Here is a 24,183-nt window from a genome sequence, read left to right as displayed (position 1 = left end):
TGACAGTTTAATTTATTTTTAATATGATAAATAACATGGAAAACAATCATTCACACTACCTCTTAGTGTCAGACAGCTGAATCATACTGCTTGAAAAGTTTTAAAATACTGCATTCCAGTAGAGAAGGCACTTCACCGCAGATTTCCACTGGGAAAGCCAGTCTCTTTGTTCTCACAGGTTCTCATATTTCAGTTCAGTCTGAATGTACAGCATCTCAGGCACATAATGGGTTCCAGTGACAGAATCTCCTCTGTCTGCCTTTGTGTCCTGGCCTGAACTTTGTTCAGTGCTATCCCAATACTTGGACATAGTCTTTAGGAACTAAGGCCCGCTTTCCTCTCAGGTCACCCAGGAACCACTCTTCATCTATGGACTCCAGGTTGGTGATAATGTCCCCAGCCTGGAAAATGAGAAAGGGAATAGAAGATATTACATTATATATTACACTGTACAAATTCTTTATATCGGTGGTTGTCAAAGTGGGGTCCAGGGACGCTCACGGATACTTGAGAGGGTTCCAAATGGATACTTACAGGTCTGTAACTCAGTGTACAAATGGAGGAGTTATGGGTTTTCCTTTAAATTAAAAAAAGTTTGAGAACCACTGCTACACTATATCCATGTGTGTGCAATTAGACAATACAATGTCCTTGCATGTGCAAAGGTAATTGGCAAAGAAATGTTATATTTTGCTTATAACTCTTTTCAATGGGTATTTAAGATCTGTGAATTGATGAAATTCATAAGCCTACGTCACTTACTTTTGCCACCTTCTACCTTTTGAATTGCATACATAGTATGCAATTCAATCGTTACATAGTTTTGTCTAAACCAGGGGTCTTCAACGTTTTTCAGGCCAAGGACCCCTTAACTAAGAGAGAGATGAAGCAGGGACCCCCACTACATGTTGTGTAAAATGTTTTGTAGAATACACTTTTTCATAGATCTCACACTTAGCTTAGTGCCTTCGTAGACATGTTTGACAACAGACAGTGTTGTGTAAATTCATGTTTTTTTTAAAACATGTTAACATGTTAATCTGCTCTTTTTTCCCTCTACACCAAACCTTGCAGCGCGATGCTAGGGTTCAAATGGTTAATGCAACAAACAAACAAACAAAAAGGCCCTATCACAAAGATTTGGTGGCCCCCCTGTAGTAACTCTGAGGATCCCCTGTTGAAGACCCATGGTCTAAACTGTTTTTTTTTTTTTTACAAAAAGTGTTCACCTGCAGAGTGAGCTCCTCGTCACAGTCAGAGCTGAAGTCATACAGAGCCTTGGCTCTCGCTCCAATTGTCTCACCTCCAACCTGCTGATGGTCCAATCTGGATGACTGGCCTGGTGACAGAGGGATACATCAAATACACTGTGTCATAAAACATAATTAATTGTAATGGTGCAGTATAATATTACAATATAATACTACACGTACAGCAGAGTTCAAGTGTGTTTCACAGTTGAGAAACCACATGAAACTTAAAAGCAGATGGCCTCCTCCTTTCTCGCAAAAGTAACATAACATAAAAAGTATAATAATAAAAATAATAAAAAAAGGTGCTAATTTCAAATACTGCTTCCACTAAACGAACACCACACGTGAGGACTATTGTTTAAGATACACAAAAAATGAAGAAATAAGTGTGTGTGTGTGTGTGTGTGTGTTTTCAGGTAATGGTAAACAGCAACAATAGATGTCTGTACCTGTAACAATGCTGCTCTCAACGAAGGCTGTAGGGAATATCCCTTCTCTGCCATCGAGTCTACCGGAGCTCCACTCTCCATCGATGTGCTGGATGACCAGAATGCTGTCTCCTTGCTGGAACGAAAGGTCTCCCTCTTTCTGTCCAGTGAAGTCATAGAGAGCCACAACCCACTCCACACCTGACTGAGAGGCCTGGAATGACAGTAGAGCAATGGAGGGCTTGCTGTGTGATACTGAGCAACACACATTACAGCATGCAACAGTGGACACGACGCTGCTATGAATGTCCCACAATGCAATGCGCAAACTGTGACAACAACAACATACCAGAATTTACATGGAAACCAAACCTCTGTCGTATCGTCAATTATGCTTCTATTAAACATAATATGTAGAATGTAGTTACTTGTTGAAACCGATAACGTGCAATAAACAACATTTAACTGCTATACACAGTGATGAAACGGGAGCATGTATGTATAGTACCTCTGCTTTATCACAAGATGGGGCACTTTCCTAACATTCTGTGTGGCCCCATTAGTACTGTATGTCCGAAATTAACAGGAGTATTTCACCACTGGAAGAAGCTGCAGTCACTCAAAGTTAGCACTATTTGGAGTGGGAAAGTGTATTCATATTTTAAATTGGCGCCTTATGACCAGAAGAAATAATGCTGAAGTACTGTATGTGAGAGGGGGTGTGGTTGAAGGGTTTTCTGTTAGTTTGGCGTTTGTTCATTATGCATTTGTTTTAACTTGTATTAGGTAAAAAGGTCATTTGTATTGTGTCTTCAAATATTAGTGCTGGTAGATGTGTTGTCTTCTAAAATTGTTGTGGGAGTGTCACGTGCCCTTCACTGTAGGTGCTGATACAGGCTGAACTAAATCACACCCTTTCTCTGATGCTGAAGTTTGTGATATAATAGAAAAAAAAGTAGTTTACCTGGATGGGTTTAGTGGGCTCAGGCCGAGTACTGGATGAAGCAGCCATCCCTTGAAAAAAAACACACAAAAAAAAACACCACCACTATGGTTATTATGCAAGTGCAGCAGAATTTAAGACACGCAAATAACTGCACAACACAGTTACAGTATTTGGCATAGAACTGAATGAGAATTCATGTGGGTAGGAGCACTCATCACTGCAGTACTGCCTGTATGAAAACACTGTATTAGGCAGGGGATCGGTCATTCAGACTCACTGTCCTGAGTCCTAGCGACCACACAGCACTTTTAATGAAACGTAAACAGATGCACAGATTCCAGGCATACCACAGCAGGAAATGCCAGCCAACACAAAGGGAAAAAGGATGAATGGCGGCTCATTGAAATATAGAACAGTCATTTAGTTGTTGAGTTTGAGGGGCAAATTACTAACATAATATATACAGTACACATGGTACATACGTCAATGTATTCTGAATCTTTGCATTTAAAATTATTAAAATGTTTACATTCTTGATAATTGTAACATTTTATAAGCTGACCAGACCCAGATTGCCTTACAATTGCTACAACTTTAGAATAAGCTCCCAAGCTACATTGGGTTTAAAGAGGATGAACAATACAAATAAGCTAGTGCTAACCCAAAATGAACAGTACTTGTAAGTAAGCGGTTAACTTATTAAACGTATTATGTACATAATGTATTCATGCATGTTTTTGTATAGGCCTATTTCTATACTTATTTAATATTTGTTTTATTATGTGTAGATAGCGAGCAACCAAATTGAGTTCTTAGTACAAAGAAGAAAACGGTGAATAAAATGTAATCAAAAGTATTTGAGGCTGTCTCACCAGGCAGTGCTATCTTGGTGGGCTGGGTCGGCTGTGGAGTTGGAGATGGAGGCGGAGGCAGATCCTGGATCACCTCCACAAAGTTGAGAGGAAAGATTCCACTGAAGACTCCGACTTGTCCCCGCGCCCAGTCCAGTCCTACGTACTCCAGCAGTCTGATCGCGTCTCCCTCGCAGAAGGACAGCTCGTCGCTGTGCTCCCCCTCAAAGTCAAACCGAGCCACGCACCTCGGACCACTTCAAACACAATACACAATGGCTTTTTCAAACCGTCTGAAAAGTTGTGTTGAACGACTGATGTTTTTACTGTATTATTTGTTAATGTGTTACCTTATTGTTGTAGCAGCTGGCTTTGCTTTCTTCTCAGAGACAGGTGTTGATGAATTTGACTAATTGAACGAGAGAAAAAGGATTGATTTCTTTAACAGTTGAGGTTCCCAAACAGTGTTTTTTTGTTTAATTCATTTACAATGATGTTGTGCTGCGCTGACCCCCCAAAGACAAACACCAGTGTTGAATCTCACCAGGACTTTGACATAGCTAATAGGGAAGAATCCAGAAGATCCCCTGCATGTTCCTCTGTACCATTCACTGTTCACCTGCTCCACCATGTTAACCACGTCTCCGGCCTTCATCCTCAATTCTGTTGGACCCTCTGAAAAACAACACAACACACATTTCAACCACATCTGCCATATATAGTGGTGTCAAATCAAAATACAGATAACACAAAGTTCAAAGGCCAGAGAGAACAGATATGTCTTGAAAAGTGTCCAGAACATAATGGGAATGCTAAGCAGCAACCAAAAAGGCACGATCACCGTTTTGCTTCAGCCAGGACCGTGGGACTGTGAGTGTGAGAAGATCTTGTCAGCAGATTGACCTAGATGTGTCGAGGGGGCTGAGTAGCTCGGAGATGTAAGGTGGAGCAGATCCATTCAGGGCTTTAAAAACAGCCCTGTGTATGACTGGGAGCCAATGAAGGAAAGTCAGTATAAGGGTGATGTGAAAATAATATGATGCAAGGGGGTGATGTGATACGGGTGCCAGTCAGGAGTCTAATAGCAGAATTTTGGACAAGCTGCAATCATGAGAGGACAGAGTTAGCAACTCCTGTATACAGCGAGTTGCAATAGTCTAGCCAGGATGAAATGAGAATATGGATCACTTTCTTCAGATCATGGACTGGGAGGAAGGATTTAATTTTGGCTAACTGAGTTGGAAGAAGCTTCTGTTTAGGACAGCATTTTATAAGGAAAGAAAAAAGCACTGATTTTAAGAAGAAATTATACCTGGGTCAAAATCATGCAGAACCTGGACCCGCAGTCCACAGCTGTCTGTGCCAGAACCAACTGAACTGACGTCCTGTATGGGGAACAAAGACAAACAATGCTATAGTGGGAGGTGTGTGTGTGTGTGTGTGTGTGTGTGTGTGTGTGTGTGTGTGTGTGTGTGTGTGTGTGTGTGTGTGTGTGTGTGTGTGTGTGTGTGTGTGTGTGTGTGTGTGTGAGGAAACAGTACATGGAAGTACAATTCACAATACAAGGTCCTCTAAACTGGATCGCTCATAAAAGCACAATGGCTTAATTAAAATGAGATCCCCACGCACTCAAATCACGATGATTAGGTTAAGACTTTGACAGGGGCCAGTTTGGAATTGCAGCCTCTTGAAGGTGTTTTTTAGGGCAGTTTTGAAAGTGAGTAGGGTTTTACACTCCTTTACTCCTTTTGGTAGGGCATTCCACATTTTTGTTGCATACTGTAGCATGAGAACGAGTTCATTTCCTTGTTTGTGCCAAATCTGGGGGTTTACCTGTGGGCGAGTCCTGGCAAGGACAGACGTTGACAGAGGAGTGATGATCTTCATGTGAGACTTCTGGACACGACCTCTGGCGTCCCCTACCTGACATTCAAACGTACCATGGTCCAGGTTCTCAATCAGCACGAGTACCTCATTTTTCTGTCAGAGAAGATAAGAAAAATGCGTCTCTACTAAAGATCTTACACCGAGATACATGATTAGATGATATTAATGTACTGATTCCACGCAGGAATTACGTTATGTAAACCTGTGATGTGACAATAAAGTTGGTTGCAATAAATGGAAAGAACTTTTGGTCACCTGAAACGAGAGTTCCTCTGTATTGGTCCCATTATAGTCAAAGGTTGCAATTCCATGAGGGAGTTCAAGCTGGGGGAACAATAATTAGAACACATAAGTTGTGATATTTTTGAAGGAGTGTAGATATAGCACTTTAGCATGTTCTTCGCTTTCTTAAGTCGATTGAAAAGTTCAGTCGAGAGTAGTAAACAATAGGCACAGGAGGAAAGATGCTTGGTATTTTGCTTACTTGTTAATATCCCAACCTATCCTTTCTCTCCAAGCACTCTAATTCCCTGACCACTTGACTTTTTGTTGTTGACAAATGTTCATGGCATTTTGTCTGAACTTTTGCTTTGTAAATCTGCATTAGTGTCTGCTAAAAGCCTGAACTGTAATTGTAACGATTCAGGTCAGGAAGAGGTACTGCCTGGGACTTCAGATACAAGGATATGAAACACTACACTATTTCTAAGCAAACAGATACAAGGATATGAAACACTATGCTATTTCTAGGCAAACAGATACAAGGATATGAAACACTACGCTATTTCTAGGCAAACAGGTCTACACCACATGAGACACCACCAGTGTTGGATCTCTCACCGTGTATTTGTTGTAGAGACGGTGCCCAGGGTTGGGCCTTGGGGGCAACACAGGTCCTTTCCTCTTGGGTTTGTGGGTGTGAGACTGGGATTTGGGTGGAGCCTCCAACCGAGCTGATTTTGGAGAATTGGAACTTCCTGCCCCGTCAAGCCGGGGTGGAGGTGGTCTCCCTGGGCCTGCTTTGGCCACTGGCGGGCGAGGTGGGAGGGACCTCCCTCCAATAGGTCTGGAAAAATTCAACAGATGTTGTTTTTTTTTATTTGTATAACAGCACACTCGGATGCAAGAACATTTCAGAATACATACACTGTCCCCCCTGCTCTGACTGCGCAGTCGCCTTATTTTTTTCAATTTGTTTTCACAGTATTTAATGGTGGTTTCCACATTCAGTCAACATGGTCCACATTATGCGTCACATGGCACGACTACCCTGAACAATGAAAAGCGAAGCTAAACGAGCATCCCAGTACGTTGAACTGTGATGCAAAGGCTCCTGACCAAGCATCAGTAAGTAATGAGTTGGGGAGTGAAAATGTTTTGGATTATTGAACACAGTGTGTGGGGTGTATGAAAGATCCTTGTCAACCTTGTCAGTCACCAGGAATGTAATTTCTATTGTACCTTTAAAGTAGCCTGGTAAACCATCCCAGTCACTTGTATTCACATTATCATGTGTCTTCTGCAGACCGGCTGGATGGGGGTTTTGCAGAAACCAAAAAGGGGAAGAGCCAATCGGCGTCTGTCAATCACAGGGCCCTGAGTGCAGTTGATGATTGTCTCTTCCACTTTTCGCCCCACTAAACGCCCACCCAGCGCTTGGGGCCAGACCGGTCTGCAGAAGACACATGATAATGTGAATTCACATGACCGGGATGGTTTACCAAGCTACCTATAAAAGGTTCTAAACTTTGAAATCTGCTTGCCAGTCCCATGCAGGGCTTTCCTGACACTTGATGATCCTATACTCAGACTTGCAGACAGCGTCTTCTGTGTGAACACAACCCCAGGTGCTTGATTCAATCATGGTAATGTCGCTTACAAGATATTTGACTAGTAACTTTGGTATGGGATGAAGATAGGGAAATTGTCATTGAAACTGAGCGCAGTGTGCCGAAGCAATCTCCTGTCCTAAGGAGACCTTCATCATCAAGGTAGGTGGTCCGTGTCTTCTTCTACTGTTCCTTTGAATATTCCTTCCTATTATCTTTTTTACATTTCGGCACACACATATATAGCTGCATATTATTGACAGATTTTGTATCAACTAAGATTGTGAAACGTTCATGTTTTACATTGTATTGTTTCACTCACCGAGGAGGCAGGGTCAGTTCCAGCCCTGTATTGAAGGACTCCTGTAGATAAAAGAAACATGTCTTTGTTAGTCCACAGATATGATCAGGTGTGAAAACAGGCTCACTGCATCTGTTCCCAGTGGTCTGAAACCATAAACCCCAGCAAACACTATAAAATGTCAAAAGGTTGTGATGTTTATTATTATTCATACAATTATATATATTTGTATAGCTAGCACACACACACACACACACACACACACACACACACACACACACACACACACACACACACACACACACACACACACACACACACACACACACACACACACACACACACACACACACACACACACACTTTATTAACCAGCACCCTGTTGAGCCACCTACTGTACTTAGGGCTGTGCAAACTAGGGATTGATTTCAGACTGACCAGCCAGATAGCACTAACTCTACAGAAGGCAGTTGTTTATATGCAGCCCACAATGGCTGCTTTGTGTCTATACAAATTACTGGAAGAGCTGCAGGTGGGTGTTGGCAGTCCAGGTAAAAGACAGGAGACATTCTGTACACTCCAGCATACAGTAGACATGACAGTGTATAAGCCCATAGTAATAATAATAATAATAATACAATTAAATAAAGATGTTAAAGCAATATTTCCTGCAATGTCTGCAGCTTGAGCATGGTAATGTCTGTAATCAGCTCCATTAGAAAAATAAATACTTTGTGATAATAATTATGACTCCATATTTGTAAACATTTTTTACTAAGTAGGACACTCTTCAGTGACTACGCTTACTGTGGAGGGGAGGACAGGGACAAGGCTTGGTTTGTGGCCCACAGGGGGCGGTCGGGAGCCTACAGGCTTCTGGACCGGCAGGGGAGGAGGAGCAGAGAAGTCCAGCGACTCATCTAAGACAGGTAAAATATTACTTGGTAAGTATTTTCAACTGTAAAAAAAAAAGTGTCTCCAACAGACAACATCAGCTAAATTCCTAAACTTAATTTACTTATATAGTGACTCCATCTTGTGTGTACTGTATGCCTATTCAACCACAGAATTATGTTTTCTCTCAAGTACAAATAAGGGCTTATTTTCATTATGTTAAATTCTATTCTAGTACTATATTCTGATAGTAATCATTGCTATAGAGTGTTTGTACAGTAACATGGGTCTCTCTGCCTCTACAGCTCTTTAGTAGACAGAAAATATATTTTCACTTTGGGGCACCAATTTCGCCTAATCAGGAGAGAGAACTCATACAGGATACAGGATGACCAAATTAAATTTGAAGTGAAAATCAGCAGACAAAATTGCAACTGGAACACTAGACATTTTAAGCTGATAAATGGGTTCTCTCTACTGATTGGATGACATTGGTGTCCTAGCTGAATATGGATTTTCTATTTATTAAAGAACAGGAGAGATGGGGAGACTCCTGGCACTGAACAAACACTAGCCTATAGCAATGATTACCATCAGATTATAGAGTACTCTATACATTTTTCTTTTTAACAAAAATCTTCTTTGTTTTAATCAAAATATATTTCAAAATGCTGAATCCTTCATGCACATTTTGATGCATTTGTTGATTTTCAATTAACAGATTGTGGTTAAAGAATATGGCAGTATTCAAATTCATGGTTTAACCTCATTCACCATATTGAATACAAATACTTGTGACATTTAATGATGCGTCTCATACAACCATATTCTTGCCAATATCCAGCCCTACAATGTAAAGTGAGTGAAGATGAGAGACTCACGTTGGGTAGCCTTGCTGGGTACTCTGATGGTGGTGGGTCTTCTCGTTACACTCTGTCTGGTGAAGGGGACGCTGGCAGCACTGTCCACACTGTGCTGAGGTTTCAATGGGGTAGGGTCTACAGACACAAAACGACAACAGACTGTCACTACTATACTATCGTATGTGCATTGTGATAAGCAATAACGTCATTGCATGTCTTTTTCATCTGGGTCTGGCTCAGTTAATATCTAAAGTATTCTCTATAGATTGTGTTTACACTGAGCATTGTGTTAGTGTAATACAATGCATTAGTGTTACCACAGAGGACAGACAGACTTGTTCAGTCCTTCGTGCCAGTAGCCATAAAGGACTAGCAGGCATTCCAGCCGGTCCGCGGACTAATGACCAATGTGACTCATCCTTTTTTTTTTACCTGGCTGGTTATTTCTTTCCTCTGTTTTTGTGTTTTTATGACTGCTGTATTTGCCATGGCAACTCAATTTGCCTTATGGGATAAATAAAGGTCCATCTTTCTATTATGTTTTATGTGTTATTGCAAGCCAATTTTCCAAAAGGACTTGGCATCATAATTCTACTTATTCCATTAGGGTTTAGTCATATGATGTTATGTTGTACATTCAGCAGACAGAATATACAGCATGACAGTGGTATACAGTTTCTTTTATGGAATATATGGTTTTAAAAATAATTATGCTCACTTGTGGGAGTTTCCACATATTCATTCTCCCTGACCAAAGAGGTGGAATTGTGATTGTTGACATTCAGGTTGGGTTTAAGGGGCTCCTTAGGAGGCTTTAGTGGAAGTGTCATGTCCTCATCCTGGAGATCAAAGCTTTTGGCTCTGACAAGTACAGAACGCCGTGAGGGGGGCAGAAGTGCCATCTTGGAGGGCACAGCCTCTGGTTCCTCTGTGCGTGACAGTCCCACAGGCTTCTTTGGAGGCTGAGGTCTAGCAGCTGGGGTGGGAATTTGGGGGAATATTGACGACACCTCTTGATTGTTGTTTTCTACATTGTAGTACTTGACTGAAGGTTTGGGCGTTACAGAAGGCTTGGCAGCGACAGGGGGCCTGTTTTGTAGGTTTCTTGGTCGAGGCTGTGGCCGTTTCATAGGTTCTACCCCATCTCCCTCATCGTTGCTCACCTGGCTTTCGAAGGCCAGGATACGGGCCCGCATATTGTGCTGATTGCTCATCTCACCACCAGCATGTTCACTTTGCCCACCCTCGTCTAATTGGTCGTCAGCGTCAGAGCTCTGCTCGCATTGGCCGTCCACGATGAACACCTCCAACAGTTCCTGTAAATATGTATTTGTTTGGGCCTCTTCTGAGTCCATGCAAGAAGTCACAACAGCGTTGTCACCATTCTCGCTGAGCCTGATCAATGTCTGAACTTTGACCTCCGCCTTGATTGGCTGCTTGAGGGATTTGGAATGACGAGGAAGTGGAACAGGGTGTTGGGTGGGCACGGGAGGAGGCTCTGTGGGGGAATGTGGTGAGTCTAATGTAACAGGAACAGATTCAGCGGGCTGTTCTGGGTAAACATCCCAGTGTACTGTGACAGATCTGATGGTGGTTGCATGCGTGGAGTCTGGGAGGCTGGGTTTAAGGTCAGCGAGACTGTCAGTGTTGGTAGAGGTTGTGGTGGTTGTGGCTGCCCGCTTGTGAGGAGATGCATCTGTTCCAGCACTAGTTTCTCTGCATGAAGGTTTGGGTAATGATGGTCTTGGCGGTTTTTGAGGCTGTTTAACTGTGAAGAAACAGATGCAAAGACCATATTAAGTTAACCACTTCCTACCTGCCGTCCCCATTTTGAGCTTGTCATTATTGGTGGAACATTTTCAAAAATGTCACGTTTCTTTTTTTTTTTTTTTTAGAATAGCAAAAATAGCAGATCTTTCAGCTCGGAATGCATTGCCTGACTGGATAACCTTGAGCAACGATGAGTGCCTGGGTGATAATCTATGTATCATCAACAATCCTCACCAACTTTACAGTGTTTTACCACGCACGCACGCACGCGCACACACACACACACACACACACACACACACACACACACACACACACACACACACACACACACACACACACACACACACACACACACACACACACACACACACACACACACACACACACACACACACACACACACACACACACACAAATTATTTCTATCCTTTTTCTCAATTTATTTGTGTACATTTCTGTGTAGGATGGTTGTATGTCCAACAGTTTTGGACAAACAAGTTTTCTGCCCATCAGCGACGATATATGACTCACTACCTGGTTTCCTCTCCGTGGCTGCAGTGCATTGTGGGTCAGTGGCAGCAGAGGCGTTCCTTACAGGGTCAGTCTGGGTGGAGCTGCTGGTGGTGCACGTAGATTTACGGGGAGCCGCTACTGGCTGAGTAATGTGCTCCTCTTCTGTCTTCTCTTTGATCACCTGGTCATAGGATGGCGGGGGCTAAGACAGTGACACACACATACTGTACATTATGAACACACTCAGGTTTTTCTTCCCATAAATGATGTGTTTTTAATTTTGTGGATGTCAGACAAAAAGTCACAAGTGTTCAGCTTTTATTTCTTGTTTGTTTAGCGAGGCACTTAATCAATGAATCAATAAGCTTGATGAGAATTTTCCCCAGTGACATGACTTCATAAAACAAAATTTGCTTCTCATCTTTCTTTCTTTTTAACCCAATTACTTTGTTGAATCATTGTACAATGATAACAGATAAAATGTTATAATAAAGGGACAGAATCAGATCTAAGAAGGCACTGGAATTGAATAAACAAGTGTCAAAATATTGACCTATATTGTAAAAAAAAAGATATATATTGACCTACAGTATACATAGCCCAGCAACATGAACAAACATTGATTCTGCAAAAATAGCAGGTCTACAAGCGTTCCGCATTGTGAGCTTGTAGATCGCCTATTTTCGGTGAACAGATTTAGTGTAGAGGGGAAACAAGTATAACAAGTATAGTCAATATATAACATGGTCAGTGAAGTATGCAGGGTTTAGGACCTAAAGCTACCTGAGGCTCTATTCATGCGTTCATGTGTTTGACGACGTAACAAAGGCCATGGTCAACCGTATGCTAATGACCATGGCCATGGCTTCAATGGCTTGGCTATTGTTATCATAGAACAAGTTTGGCCACTAGACCTTCACAGTCAGGTACAGTCAGCAACCAGAGGGGGTGGGGGGACAACTGCCTCAGTGTCTCTATGAAGAAGCTTCCGGGCGGCCAAGCAGCGGCGCGTTTTTTTTCCTCTTGTTTTTTTAATGAATTCGCTTTTTTTTATATCATGTCGCAGGCCGCATTGGACCCCTCCGCGGGCTGCAAAATGCCCGCGGATCACGAGTTTGACATCCCTGGTTTAGGTGGTTAAATCAGACCTACCTTGGAAGTGGTTGTGGTGCTTCCAGACCAGCTGGGCTGAGAGGATGGGGGAGGAGGGAAAACCCCAGAGGATCCTGGGAACCAGGTGTTACTGGCAAGTGGCTCTGCAGAGAGGATGGTGATCTCTGGTCTCCTGTAGGACAGAGGGGTTCTCAGTGAAACAGTTCAGGACTGAGACAACCAGGTTTGTTTTACTCTGAGGAAGACGAAAGTCGAAACGGCAGTCACCCCTGCAAACCAATAAAACATGTGCAGACCAGTCGAGTGCTCCAGTACATTTTATTTGGGTAGTCCCTTCTGAAGTGCCCAGGTATCATTTTCTCTGATGCAAGTTGTCCCTGTTGAGCACCGACCAGCCCTTCTACCTTCTACTGGCTGAAGTGTGCTGGACTCTTTACAACTGTCAACTGATAATTACAGTAGTTTGTGTTTTGGGCCAAAGATAACCACAGTCTACAAGGAAGCAATAGAGGCACAGAGCATTTTGAATTCCTCTGCCGTGCCAAACCTTGTGACAGGTGATGACAGCAGGAAATATACAACATTGCATGCTAAGGCAGGTGCACAAAATGAGGCTATGTATGTATGTATCTTTTTACATCATATGTAGAATATAACCAACACATTACCTTCTCTCTCTGCTGTGGTCACTCTGAGAAATTGTTTTAGCTGAGGAAAGAAAAGATCATGCAAGTTTATCAAAATGTTATCCATTGGTCTGAGCAGCATTGTTTCACATTCTAAGCATGACTTACAAGAAATGTTCTACATTTTTGGATGTATTGCTATTGAATACTGCAGAGACTCAAACTCACTTCGCTTGATGGCAGCACGTATGGAGGACAGAGGACCTTGGCTAGAGAGGAGAGAGAGCGAGAGTGACAGCGAGAGAGAGAGAGAAGAATCCCATTAACATTGAGGTGTGGAGCTCACGCTAACAAAGAGTTGTTTAGTAACCTGGTAATGACTCACTTCTCAAAAGGATTCATTCAGCTAGCCGGAGGCCACAAAGCTGCACGCTACACATAGGACACGCCATTCTATGAAGCTTCACACAGTTGACTGTTCACACAGAGACCACCAGTCAGCTCTAATACAATGTTGGGGATTTCCCATGGTCTCTGTCTTTTTTTTACCTGTTAATCTGGAAGATCAAATTTCTGCTCAGTTCTGCTAAAAGTAAGGCTATGTGGAAATGCACCATAGAGTTTGGTGTATATAAGGCCAAACTTACTTTGTAAATCTGTTGTTCAATATAACACTTTCTGCACAAAATGTTTTAATCAGTCTACATGTAATCGAAACTTTATGGCAACCATCAATTATAGCTTTAGTTTGCACATCAAAAACACAAAACAATTCTATACCTGTTAAATCCAAGTCACACCAACCTCAAGAAAACATGAAGGTATATGGTACCACCCACACAGCCACCGCAACATACGCAGCCAGTATCATATAAACCATGGGAAAAGCCACCTATGATCCAAGAACCACCCTCTTCCAAAAACATAATTAACACTTTGGGGGGATTTTTTTTTTTAAATATTCTCAGGTCCTCTGCTATTACAAACGACACTATCTATTATTCTCTGCATTAATCTCCGAGTTAATGTGGTGTACCAACGGTCTCCGGCAAAGTCTCTTAACAGAGGGGATGGGCCTGTCACCTGTTGTTAACACACATTAGTCCTACACCTAAGGGTTTTAAACTTGTGATGTAACGCATCTGGGGAGAAAGAACAGTGCTCCCTGTCCTTCTTTATGGTCCCATCTGGTTAATTACATTGAGGAATTAAGAATTTAGTAATTTTATTTTTATTCAGTCAAAATCAAAATTAGAATAAAAAAAAAGTTTATGTGCAAAATCAAAGATCAGTTGAGTGGTTAAAATAAAATCTAAATTAACAGATCAACTGTGCTCACTGCAATTGTTTAATGATTTAATAATTTTATATCACTGTCACTGAGCTCTACAAAGTTGTTTACATAACTCTACTGAGATTTTCACATTCATTTACATAATTTCACTGAGACCTGCAGTGCTAAGTTGTTTACATAATTTCACAGAGGTCTACACATTATTGGAGCAGGACAGCAGCAACCTGGTATGTCTCCAAACAACAAAAACATTAGCTTTTGGTCCATTCCTCAGTGCATTGTTTGCTCCATTCACAAATCCAACATCAGCAAATCAGGGTGTTAAAGGGACAGTGGTCCTTTAACACAGTTTCACTTTCACATTTTCACAGTTGACTGATGAAGATCAACTTACCTGAATCAGTCAGAACTACTACTACCACTTACTTAAGGTTCACACAAGGTATTTATTTTGGTACATGATGCAGTGACTATCCAAAATGTAGAGAACATTTTATGATGATTATCCAAGTCTACAAAGTATATATGGTGCATAAACTGAACCAGGTTCTGAAAATGGATACTGAACATGGGCATTAGACCGATTCCAACAACAGCAAAAAGGTTAAGTGCCTAACTCAGCTACTACTGTACAGTATGTTATGGAACTTCATGACTCCCTTCAAGTGACAACATACCTGGAATGTAAGTGATCTGGCTTGGTCCTGTCTGAGCGGACTGTGGAGACAAAGAAACAAGGCAGTTAGATAACTGATTACCACTGACATTCACTCATATGCACTGACGTCATGTTAAAGACTGCAAAGTAAAAGCAAGGAATGGTCTGGATGACACTCATTACTATAATACAAATAATCCTAGTACTATTTTGTCTGAAGTCAGACATATCAAACAGGATTGAAATTAGGTCAACTGGAATAATCCTAGTGCTGGTTCAGATGTCATTACTTCCTGTGTTGTCAGGGCAATAGCCTGGTTTGTCAACAAACAATGACAGATAGATAGATAGATACTGGTGCCCAGAGCGGAATTCACTTCACATTCTGTACAGACTGACTGGCGTTCGATACCAAGCATAATGATTGAAACTGTATTTGTGACACACACACACACCCCTCCTATATTTTTAGCTAAATCTTACAAATAATGGAGATGAAGTGAGCCGTCTACAGACTACTGAAACTATGGCTGGTTGTAGTCAGTACACAGTCCACCTGTCACACCTGTTGCTTGTTATCAGTTATTGCCACCATAACACTGCCTCTCGTTACTATTCAGCGGCAAATAGTTTGACATATATTATGCAATATGAGGTACATGGATTTAGGTTCAGAAAGATTGAAAGTATTTAGACCATTTGCATATCAGTATCACAGATGTGTGTAGCGGCATGCCACAAATCATTAAACAGAGACATAATAGGTGACTGGGTGTCCGCTCATAAAATAACACAATGTGTCTTTGTTTGAAGTAAATGTAACAGGGATATTATTCCTTTGCGCTCCTACCTGCTCCTAGAATTGCTCTTCAAAAAATAAATCTTCAAGACATTTTCTTTACAACCCGCACCCTCCTATTCCATCAACTGTGTGAACGACACTTTGATACTGTAAGTGTCAAGGAGCATAAAACCTACTGTCACATGCCCACAGGCAGCAGAGCAACAGAGAGAGAGAGGGAGAGAGAGCCAAAAAGATCCTGCTTCTCCACTGTTGACTTGGCCAGTCTGATCAACTGGAATGCAGTCAAACAGGAAGTGTCAGGTGTGACCCACTAAATTGCTCTGTCACTCCCTTTCCCCCTCTATAGGGCGCGATAGCAGTGGCGGCCATTTCTTGGTGCCACAGATAGAAACCCCTTTCATTTTCCCATAGAGATTTTCATAAATATTTATATAAATAATTTTAAGCCTGGAACAAAGCCATCCAGGCTCCTGGTGAATCGTGACCATAAATCTTTGATTCTGTGTTAAAAAAATATTTGGATATTTAATTATATTACATACTATATTTAATAAATACCCTTTTTTGTGGTTTTCAAATATCTTTTGATCCGTGGCACCACAAAATGGCCGTCACTGCTATGACCCTGAGTCTCAAGGCCAATACTAACACTTTCTACCAGGGTAGCGGTCAGTGACACTAGCCTGGTAAACCATCCCCCTTCCGGAAATGTCATTTGCATTTGATTTCACTAATAGCGGTAACTAAACCAGCCTGAAAGGGATAGTTCAGTTCACACATCTCAAGGTTCTTGTCAAATAGCTTTAAACTGGAAGCTTAATAGCAATTTGCAGCAATGCAAATGTAAACAAATGGAAATAGAAATGAAGCATGCACAAGAAATGTGGCACTGCATGATCAGTCAAACGGTTTGCGGAATTAACCCTGGCAGGCACTCCCACTTGTAGATGGCTCTGCAACTATGCCATAGCTGTATAAACTGAACTATCCATTTTACTTGAGGGGATATAGCATGAAACTCAAATAAATGGGCTTGTGGGGCGACCCAATAGCCGAATGTTTAGGGTGCATACCACATGGGTGCAAAATGCCTTCTTCATCGTGTCCTCGGTTCAACTCCCCGCCAGCTGGACTGTTTGTGTGTCATTCCCCTTCTCTCTGTCCACCTTTCCTTTCTCTCTCTCTCACACACACTGTCGCTATCGAAATAAAGCAGAAATGGCATAACCTAAAAATATGAATAATAAATGGGCTTGGGACTCAAAGGTTGTGAGTTTGAATCCTAGAAATGCTGTAATGAGAAACACTGTCTCCAGCAGCTACTATTTAAGTGCACTGAAATGCTCCAGTGAAGCGGCTCAGCTCCTGAGAGTGACTGTTGAGCAAGGCGTTGCTATAAATTCATGCTCAGCCACATTTCCCTGAATAAACAATTCTAAATTGTGTTCGTTCAATGCTCATGTTTATCCAACTGTGATCAAACACACTGCTGTTTTCATTGTATTGTCAGAGGATGGCAGACATGGTGGAAAATATCAACACTGGTGCAACATGTGTTATGCCACACCCACCATTACTCATCCTCTGGAAGTTTAGTAATGAGTCATGACTATTGCTAACCTCTGCAGTCTTACTTTCACTGACAGCTGCTACCCTGTAGTGTAGTCTGTCTATCACCTCCACCTCACACATTAGAAGGACAATATCAGTCACCAGAACCAAGGACGGGTGTTTTCAATGAATCTATCATGGTTAAAATGGATTTAATGGAGTTACAATGGGTTTCTAACTTTCTATAGGAAGGTATCTAATAAATGTATACAAACGTCTAAATATTGAATCAAGCAACTTAACATATCTTCTTAGTATTTGTTGTACAAAAGTAATTCAGTTTCTTGATATTTCTATGGGAGGTGACCAGGCCCGAAACCTCTCTTCCTTGTTTGTAATATACTGCTGTAGCCTATGTCTTGTATGTGTTAGATTTTGTTTAAAACAAAAAACAATTCCTTGCGTGAACCTCATATTTGGCAATTAAGTGTTTTTGATTGTGATTTGAATCTCCAAAGTCTCCAATTACAGTCTCACACAGACAACATATCTTGTCATCGGCAGGTCTGCGATGAAAGCCACACACACACACACACACACACACACACACACACACACACACACACACACACACACACACACACACACACACACACACACACACACACACACACACACACACACACACACACACACACACACACACACACACACACACACACACAGAGGAGACCTGCTGATGTCAGCAGTGAAGAGAGATCCACTCTCACTTGCACACATGCTATGTTCCTCAGAGCAGGGACGGACTTTTCACAAAGAACAACAGGTGGTGAAAAGGGTTTAGCAGAAAAAATGGAAAATATTTTTTTGTCTCTTTATCCCACGCTTTGCGCAGAACTTCAAACTAGTGAGGTCAGGGGTCAAATGGAGTCCTGTGGAGGTTTTTAGGGGTTGAGCTACTAAAGCTCTCCAATCTCCTCTGTTCTCTCATAATTTTTTGTCTATGCAACTGAACACATAGTCATTTAGCTGACAAGCACATCCAGAGTGACAGAAAAATGAATAACCATTATGTTTAGGTGTCATGCTCAAAAAGGAACATTGCTACAGCTGTGATTTAAGTGTGTGTAAGTATTTGTCTCGTATGGATGAATTAATTCCACCGTGTAATTAAAGTGGTACTCACTCACTCACTCACTCACACACGCACGCACGCACGCACGCACGCACAGGTTTCTCCAACATTATTAAAGGGAAGTGTTTGGTTCGTAGTGGGCTAGATATGTATGGGATTTTTTTGTCTTTCTAAAATGTAGGTGTATAAAAGAATGTCATCATGTATGACGTTCCCCTTTAATAGAATGTTTTAAACTAGTGTGCTGGTGGATCCAACAGTTAACCCACTGTAACATAACTGCAATGAATTTAGTTTAAATCTGTCTCAGAACTTTTACTTCATATCTTCATCTTTCCTTGTGACGCCCGTGACCACTTAAGCCCCATATATATTTGTTGAAAATAGCTGATCTACACATTGGCTATTTTTACTATTTTTAATAAATATGTTTTTTTGGGGGGGAAATGTTGGCCTATAATGAATGACATGCCCAAAATAGGAAGAAAAACGTTAGATAAAATGCTTGGAGGAAAAAAGAAGAAAACCAAACAAAGACAAACCGTTGTCAGGCAGATGACAAGTGATCAAATGAACCTACCGGTATACCATTTAGCCTCAAGCATTAACGCCTATCTATCTTCAATTCCAGTTTCAGTTAATAGCATCAAAAGACTGGTTAACAGTGACAGAGTCAAGCACACAGGGAGCAGTCCCAGGGGATTTGCCCTGACATGAAAAGCAGACACAGCAAATGTGACGACATATGACTTGTCCTGTGTGAGTAACAGGTGCTGAAGTGAACGGTTAGTCATGGATGATTAGAAGTTGCCCAGACAGATCGACAATTCCTGATGTGGGCAGATGCAACCCAGGGAAATTTCCAAATCCTTACAATGTCAGTTTTCCCCTGAAAAATAGCCTGGTATGCCTTCATGTAAATGTAGTATGTAATACGAGAGCTGTCCTAAGTGCAGAGTTAATTTGTCACAGACAAAAGATCCTTCATCAAAGGAGTACATTGAGGTGGATTTTACATTCAGTCCTGTGTGATCTTGTCAGAGCGCTGAAGCCAAATATAGAATTCTCACAATGATATTTTGCTCTGAAAGATAAGGGTGGATGTGAATGCATGTCCTCTGAGAGCATTCTGGGAAAAGATTACAGTCACCACGTAGTCACCACACATTAAGGGGTGGTTCAGAGGACAGTTAGAAAATGTTGTAATGGCCCGGACGGCTAGGGTAGCAGTCCGGATACCTGACAGCGTGTCGCGGGTTTGATTCCCGATCCCGACAACCTTTTCTGCGTGTCACTCCCCATCTCTCTCTCCCCATTTCCTTGCAGTCTACTATACTATCAATAAAGGCAGAAAAAGGCAAAAAAAAACATCTTAAAAAAAAGAAAAAGAAAATGTTATCACCATGTAATCATCATGAAGCACAGAAAGAATTGACTGAGGTGCTGCTCAACTGATGTCTAAATTGTAAATGGCATGCAAATTAAACATTATAACTTATATATCTACTCTGCATTCAGGGGATCATTCCACAAAAAAGAAACGCTAAAACCCTACACCCCCCCAAAAAGATGTAGGCCTGCTTCGTCTATCTTTTACAGCAATATGAAATAGTGCGTAAACTGTATCAAAGAGACAACACAGCTTGTTCACCCACACAAAACACAAGCGGCCCACCTGTCCACACAGGGTCAGGCAGACAGCTGCACCAATACATCTTTGGATAGTTGTGTAGGGAAGGGCAGGGTAGGGTAGGGTATGGTTTAACAGGGGCTAGGTGTTGGCACAATCTCAGAGGACAAGTAAATGACATTTGTTTTAAGTATTAAGGCTATTTTGATGGCATAAGGAGTAGGCTACTGCAAGGGTTACCAAACTTTTCAGGCCCGGCCGCGACCCCCCAAAATAATCATATTTGAACCGGGGACCCTCCGGGGACAAGCACTTGTAATTGTAGTCAATAGGCATTACATTTAGTTTGACTCGGTTACACAGATAAATATTGTGAAAATAGGTGAACTACAAGCTCTCAAGTTTGTAGATCGGCTATTTTCATAATGTTTGCCTCTTTCTTACGTAATATTTGACAATTTGGCCAATTTGGTATTAAAAAGGTCTTAAAAGTCATTCAATTGTCCTTTAGAAATGTGCAGATACACTTATACTGAATGTTGGCTTGTTTACTGTTGAGTGAGAAAACAATATTGTACATTAAGCTAATCATCTGGGGGTCTTGACCCCCAGCTTTGGAAACACTGGGCTACTGTACTTCCATGAACATCGCAATGAGGATTTTGTAAACTATATAAATACATGTAGGAATTCCATTTCCCTGACATTTGAATGTTGTAATCCAGGCTGGTTGTGGTTTGTCAGTGACATAACTTGACAAGTCAATCTATTTTACAGCACCAAACAAGCGATGTAGGATATACTGTACTGTACCAAACTTAACCTTAATTGATTAGGCCTAATTTGATGACAGTGGTTTCACATATACTATATATACAGTATATTCTTTCCATTCATTTTTCAAATAAATATTGGTTGCTTGGTTCAAATACTAGACATAATAGGCCTGCTGCTGCTGACAGCAGCATGGGTCAGTTACTGATCCCTCTGTTGAACTGCTGGTCAGTTTCCACATGAACAACAGCTGAAAAACACTAGGCTAAGCCATGCTGAATTTATTTTCAGCAGAGTGTCAATGTCAAATCTGTCATAAAACACAGACTGGTTTATTCTCGTATTATTAATGTACAATAACCAGTGGTGTAATACTTTACTAAGTACATTTACTCAAGTACCGTACTTAAGCACAATGTTGAGGTATTTCTACTTTAGTGGAGTATTTCCAATTTTCAATACTTTTACTTCCACTCCACTACATCTCAGAGGAAAATATTGTACTTTCACTCCACTACAATTATTTTATAACTTTGGTTACTTTTTAGATTTAGATTTTTATTATTAAACATGAAATGCTTATCTACAAGCTCACAACGCGTTGTGATGGGTGAGCTTGTAGATCTGCTATTTTCAAAAGATTTTTTATACATTTTGAAAACTTTCATTCTGCATAATGAGTACTTTTACTTTTGCTACTTTAAGTATATTATGATGCCAATACTTTTGTACTTTTTACCCAAGTAAATTCGGAATACCAGACTTTTACTTGTAACAGAGTATTTCTAAATTGTGGTATTGATACTTTTACTCAAGTAAAAAATGTGAGTAGCTTCTTCCACCACTGACAACAACCCTATGTGTATCATGGTAGCATCCACAATAACTAAATGACAACATCTCACAAACTTCAGGACAACACACACAGCATTTAGTCGACAGTAAACCGTTATAGTCCTTGACTCCTTCAACCTCGTGTTACAGTTGTTAACGAACGCTCAGTAAGTTAACGCCGGTCTTAATGGTCTTATAGCAGTGGTTCTCAACCAGTGAGTGGCCCGGGGACCACCAGTGGTCCTTGGAGCCGGGGGGTTACCAGGGGGTCCCCAGCGAAATTAGTTAAGTCCCTGGCATGAAAAAGGTTGAAAACCACTGGTCTAAAGGAATGAAATGCTAGTGGTTCCCACGTACCTGTCGGCTGGTTTGTACTCCGTGTCTCCCGTCCATCTCTGGACTCTTCTTCCTCCTGGTCACGTCTGGACTCAGACATCATTTAGGACACTTTTAGACGCTAAAGGACGCGTCTAAAATCAATATATTATAACTCTTTGGTCTCTAAAACCCTCTCGCAACAACTTAACTGTCTGCCACACGGATGACAACCTGCCCTCTCATCCCGCTGTCTGCCAGCATCAAAGGGAGGTGGTGCCTGTTCTGACTGAACCAAACCAGTGTGTGTGACTAGAGAGAGAGAGAGAGAGAGAGAGAGAGAGAGAGAGAGAGAGAGAGAGAGAGAGAGAGAGAGAGTTTACAACAAGGTAACCTCTCCTATATATATGTATTACTATTTCTGACAGAAAAGTTTTTTTTTTTTTTTATGATAGTCTTCCCTCAAAGTTGCAATGTAACACAGCTCAGTTTACACTTTTATTTTATTCCTATTTACATTCAATATTTATTTGTACATACATTGTTTTGTTTTGATTGTTTTGTTCCACTTTTGCTTTGGCATGTTTTCTCAAGCCAATAAAGCTCCATTGAATTGAATTGAATTACATTGAATTGAATTGAGAGTGAGAGAGAGAGAGAGAGAGAGAGAGAGAGAGAGAGAGAGAGAGAGAGAGAAAAAAAACCCGAGAAAGACATGACAATGTACCTAGACTCAGTGATCATAGTTTGACCTGCAGACATATGACAGACCTATAGATGCCCAGAGAGGAGAGGCTGGGCAGTCATTGTGATGAGGGAGCTGTAGATCTGATCCATCTCCTTTATTTATGTAAGAGAGAGAGAGACTTCAGATACAGGTATTGTCCCTAGTCCCTACATCCCAAAGCAACCAGGATGCCAATATTTGGTTATATTGTGAGTCTGCAGCCTTTTATATATATGGCCTTATTATAGGCGGAATTATTCTGAGGAATATTCACACGTAATCCTGGTCGTACTCTTCTGTCAGGGGTAGAACAATACTGACCTTGTTCTTTCATAACTTGGACTTGTCCTCTTCATGAAATGGATGGTCAAAAGTTTCACGTTGACTGTAAAAGTAATGACATTTATCTATGAAGTGATTCACCACATTTGCCCAAAAAGTGCAGAAAGGTCCCCACCTTCCCTGAAAAAGGGAGATCCAAGTTAATCATGCACCATTTCCCACCTAGGCCTACTGTTTGGATTTATGTGCACAGGTTGCCTATATAGGACCCCAACACCCCAAAGCAACCAGAACAATATGTTAAAATAGATATCTTCAGAGTTACTTCTAATCCTGCAAATCCTACAAATACAACTAAATGTATTCATGGCTGCACTTCTGATAGGTGGCCACAAGGAAGCAGCACAATATTGTTCAAGTTGCAGAGATGCATCCTCTGGAAATGAGTTACCAAAGGATAAGTTTGTACACGCAACTAGGTCTTGTATTATCATAAAATCTCTTTAGCCAATGTTTTTGTCTCTGTGCATTTTATTCCAAACAAACCATATGATTTCGCCCAACTCATTTCTTTCCGTTCATATGTTAAATAAAAGTATACAAGTACAGGTTTATTATTTAACCACTGAGCAAATGATGTGTCTATCTCAAACTCCTCCAAAATTGATGCTCTGGAATCTGTAACCAACTATTAAGTCCATATTTGGGCATGGCTGACGTAAGCAATGAACTCATCAAGTCAGTAGCAGTCTAGTTTAGCTCCTGCACCGAATCATTACACTTTGACACACAAATAAAACTTTAGTTTAGCCTATATTGAGTGAATCATTACACTTTGACACACCTCAGCCTCAAATTGTGCCCAAATACAGTATGCAGATCTTTGTCAAGACCCTCACCG

The 24,183-nt window shown here is 41.2% G+C and overlaps 1 protein-coding gene across 2 annotated transcripts; it reads right to left on the bottom strand.

Annotated features, from left to right (window-relative positions):
- sh3d19 (SH3 domain containing 19) lies at window positions 1-22,507 on the bottom strand. Of its 2 annotated transcripts, none has more exons than XM_084068354.1 (21): window positions 22,316-22,507; window positions 15,249-15,288; window positions 13,506-13,546; window positions 13,320-13,359; window positions 12,691-12,823; window positions 11,557-11,740; window positions 9,971-11,020; window positions 9,271-9,387; window positions 8,303-8,415; window positions 7,517-7,557; window positions 6,206-6,431; window positions 5,621-5,689; window positions 5,312-5,458; window positions 4,791-4,863; window positions 4,023-4,153; window positions 3,829-3,887; window positions 3,500-3,735; window positions 2,646-2,695; window positions 1,703-1,895; window positions 1,230-1,339; window positions 1-401 (listed from the first exon to the last, which is right to left on the bottom strand). In XM_084068354.1, exons 1-21 carry the CDS (start codon window positions 22,395-22,397, stop codon window positions 291-293), a joined length of 3,246 nt encoding a protein of 1,081 aa, XP_083924480.1. In that variant the 5' UTR covers window positions 22,398-22,507; the 3' UTR covers window positions 1-290. The 2 variants fall into 2 exon arrangements, with proteins under 2 accessions (XP_083924480.1, XP_083924481.1); XM_084068355.1 differs by having other exon boundaries at window positions 11,560-11,740.
- Window positions 22,508-24,183: the final 1,676 nt, after the last annotated feature.

The sequence above is a fragment of the Gymnoscopelus microlampas genome (assembly GCF_963454915.1).
Source record: "Gymnoscopelus microlampas genome assembly, chromosome: 2".
Lineage (NCBI taxonomy): Eukaryota > Metazoa > Chordata > Actinopteri > Myctophiformes > Myctophidae > Gymnoscopelus > Gymnoscopelus microlampas.
This window is presented reverse-complemented; position numbering and strand designations above follow the sequence as displayed.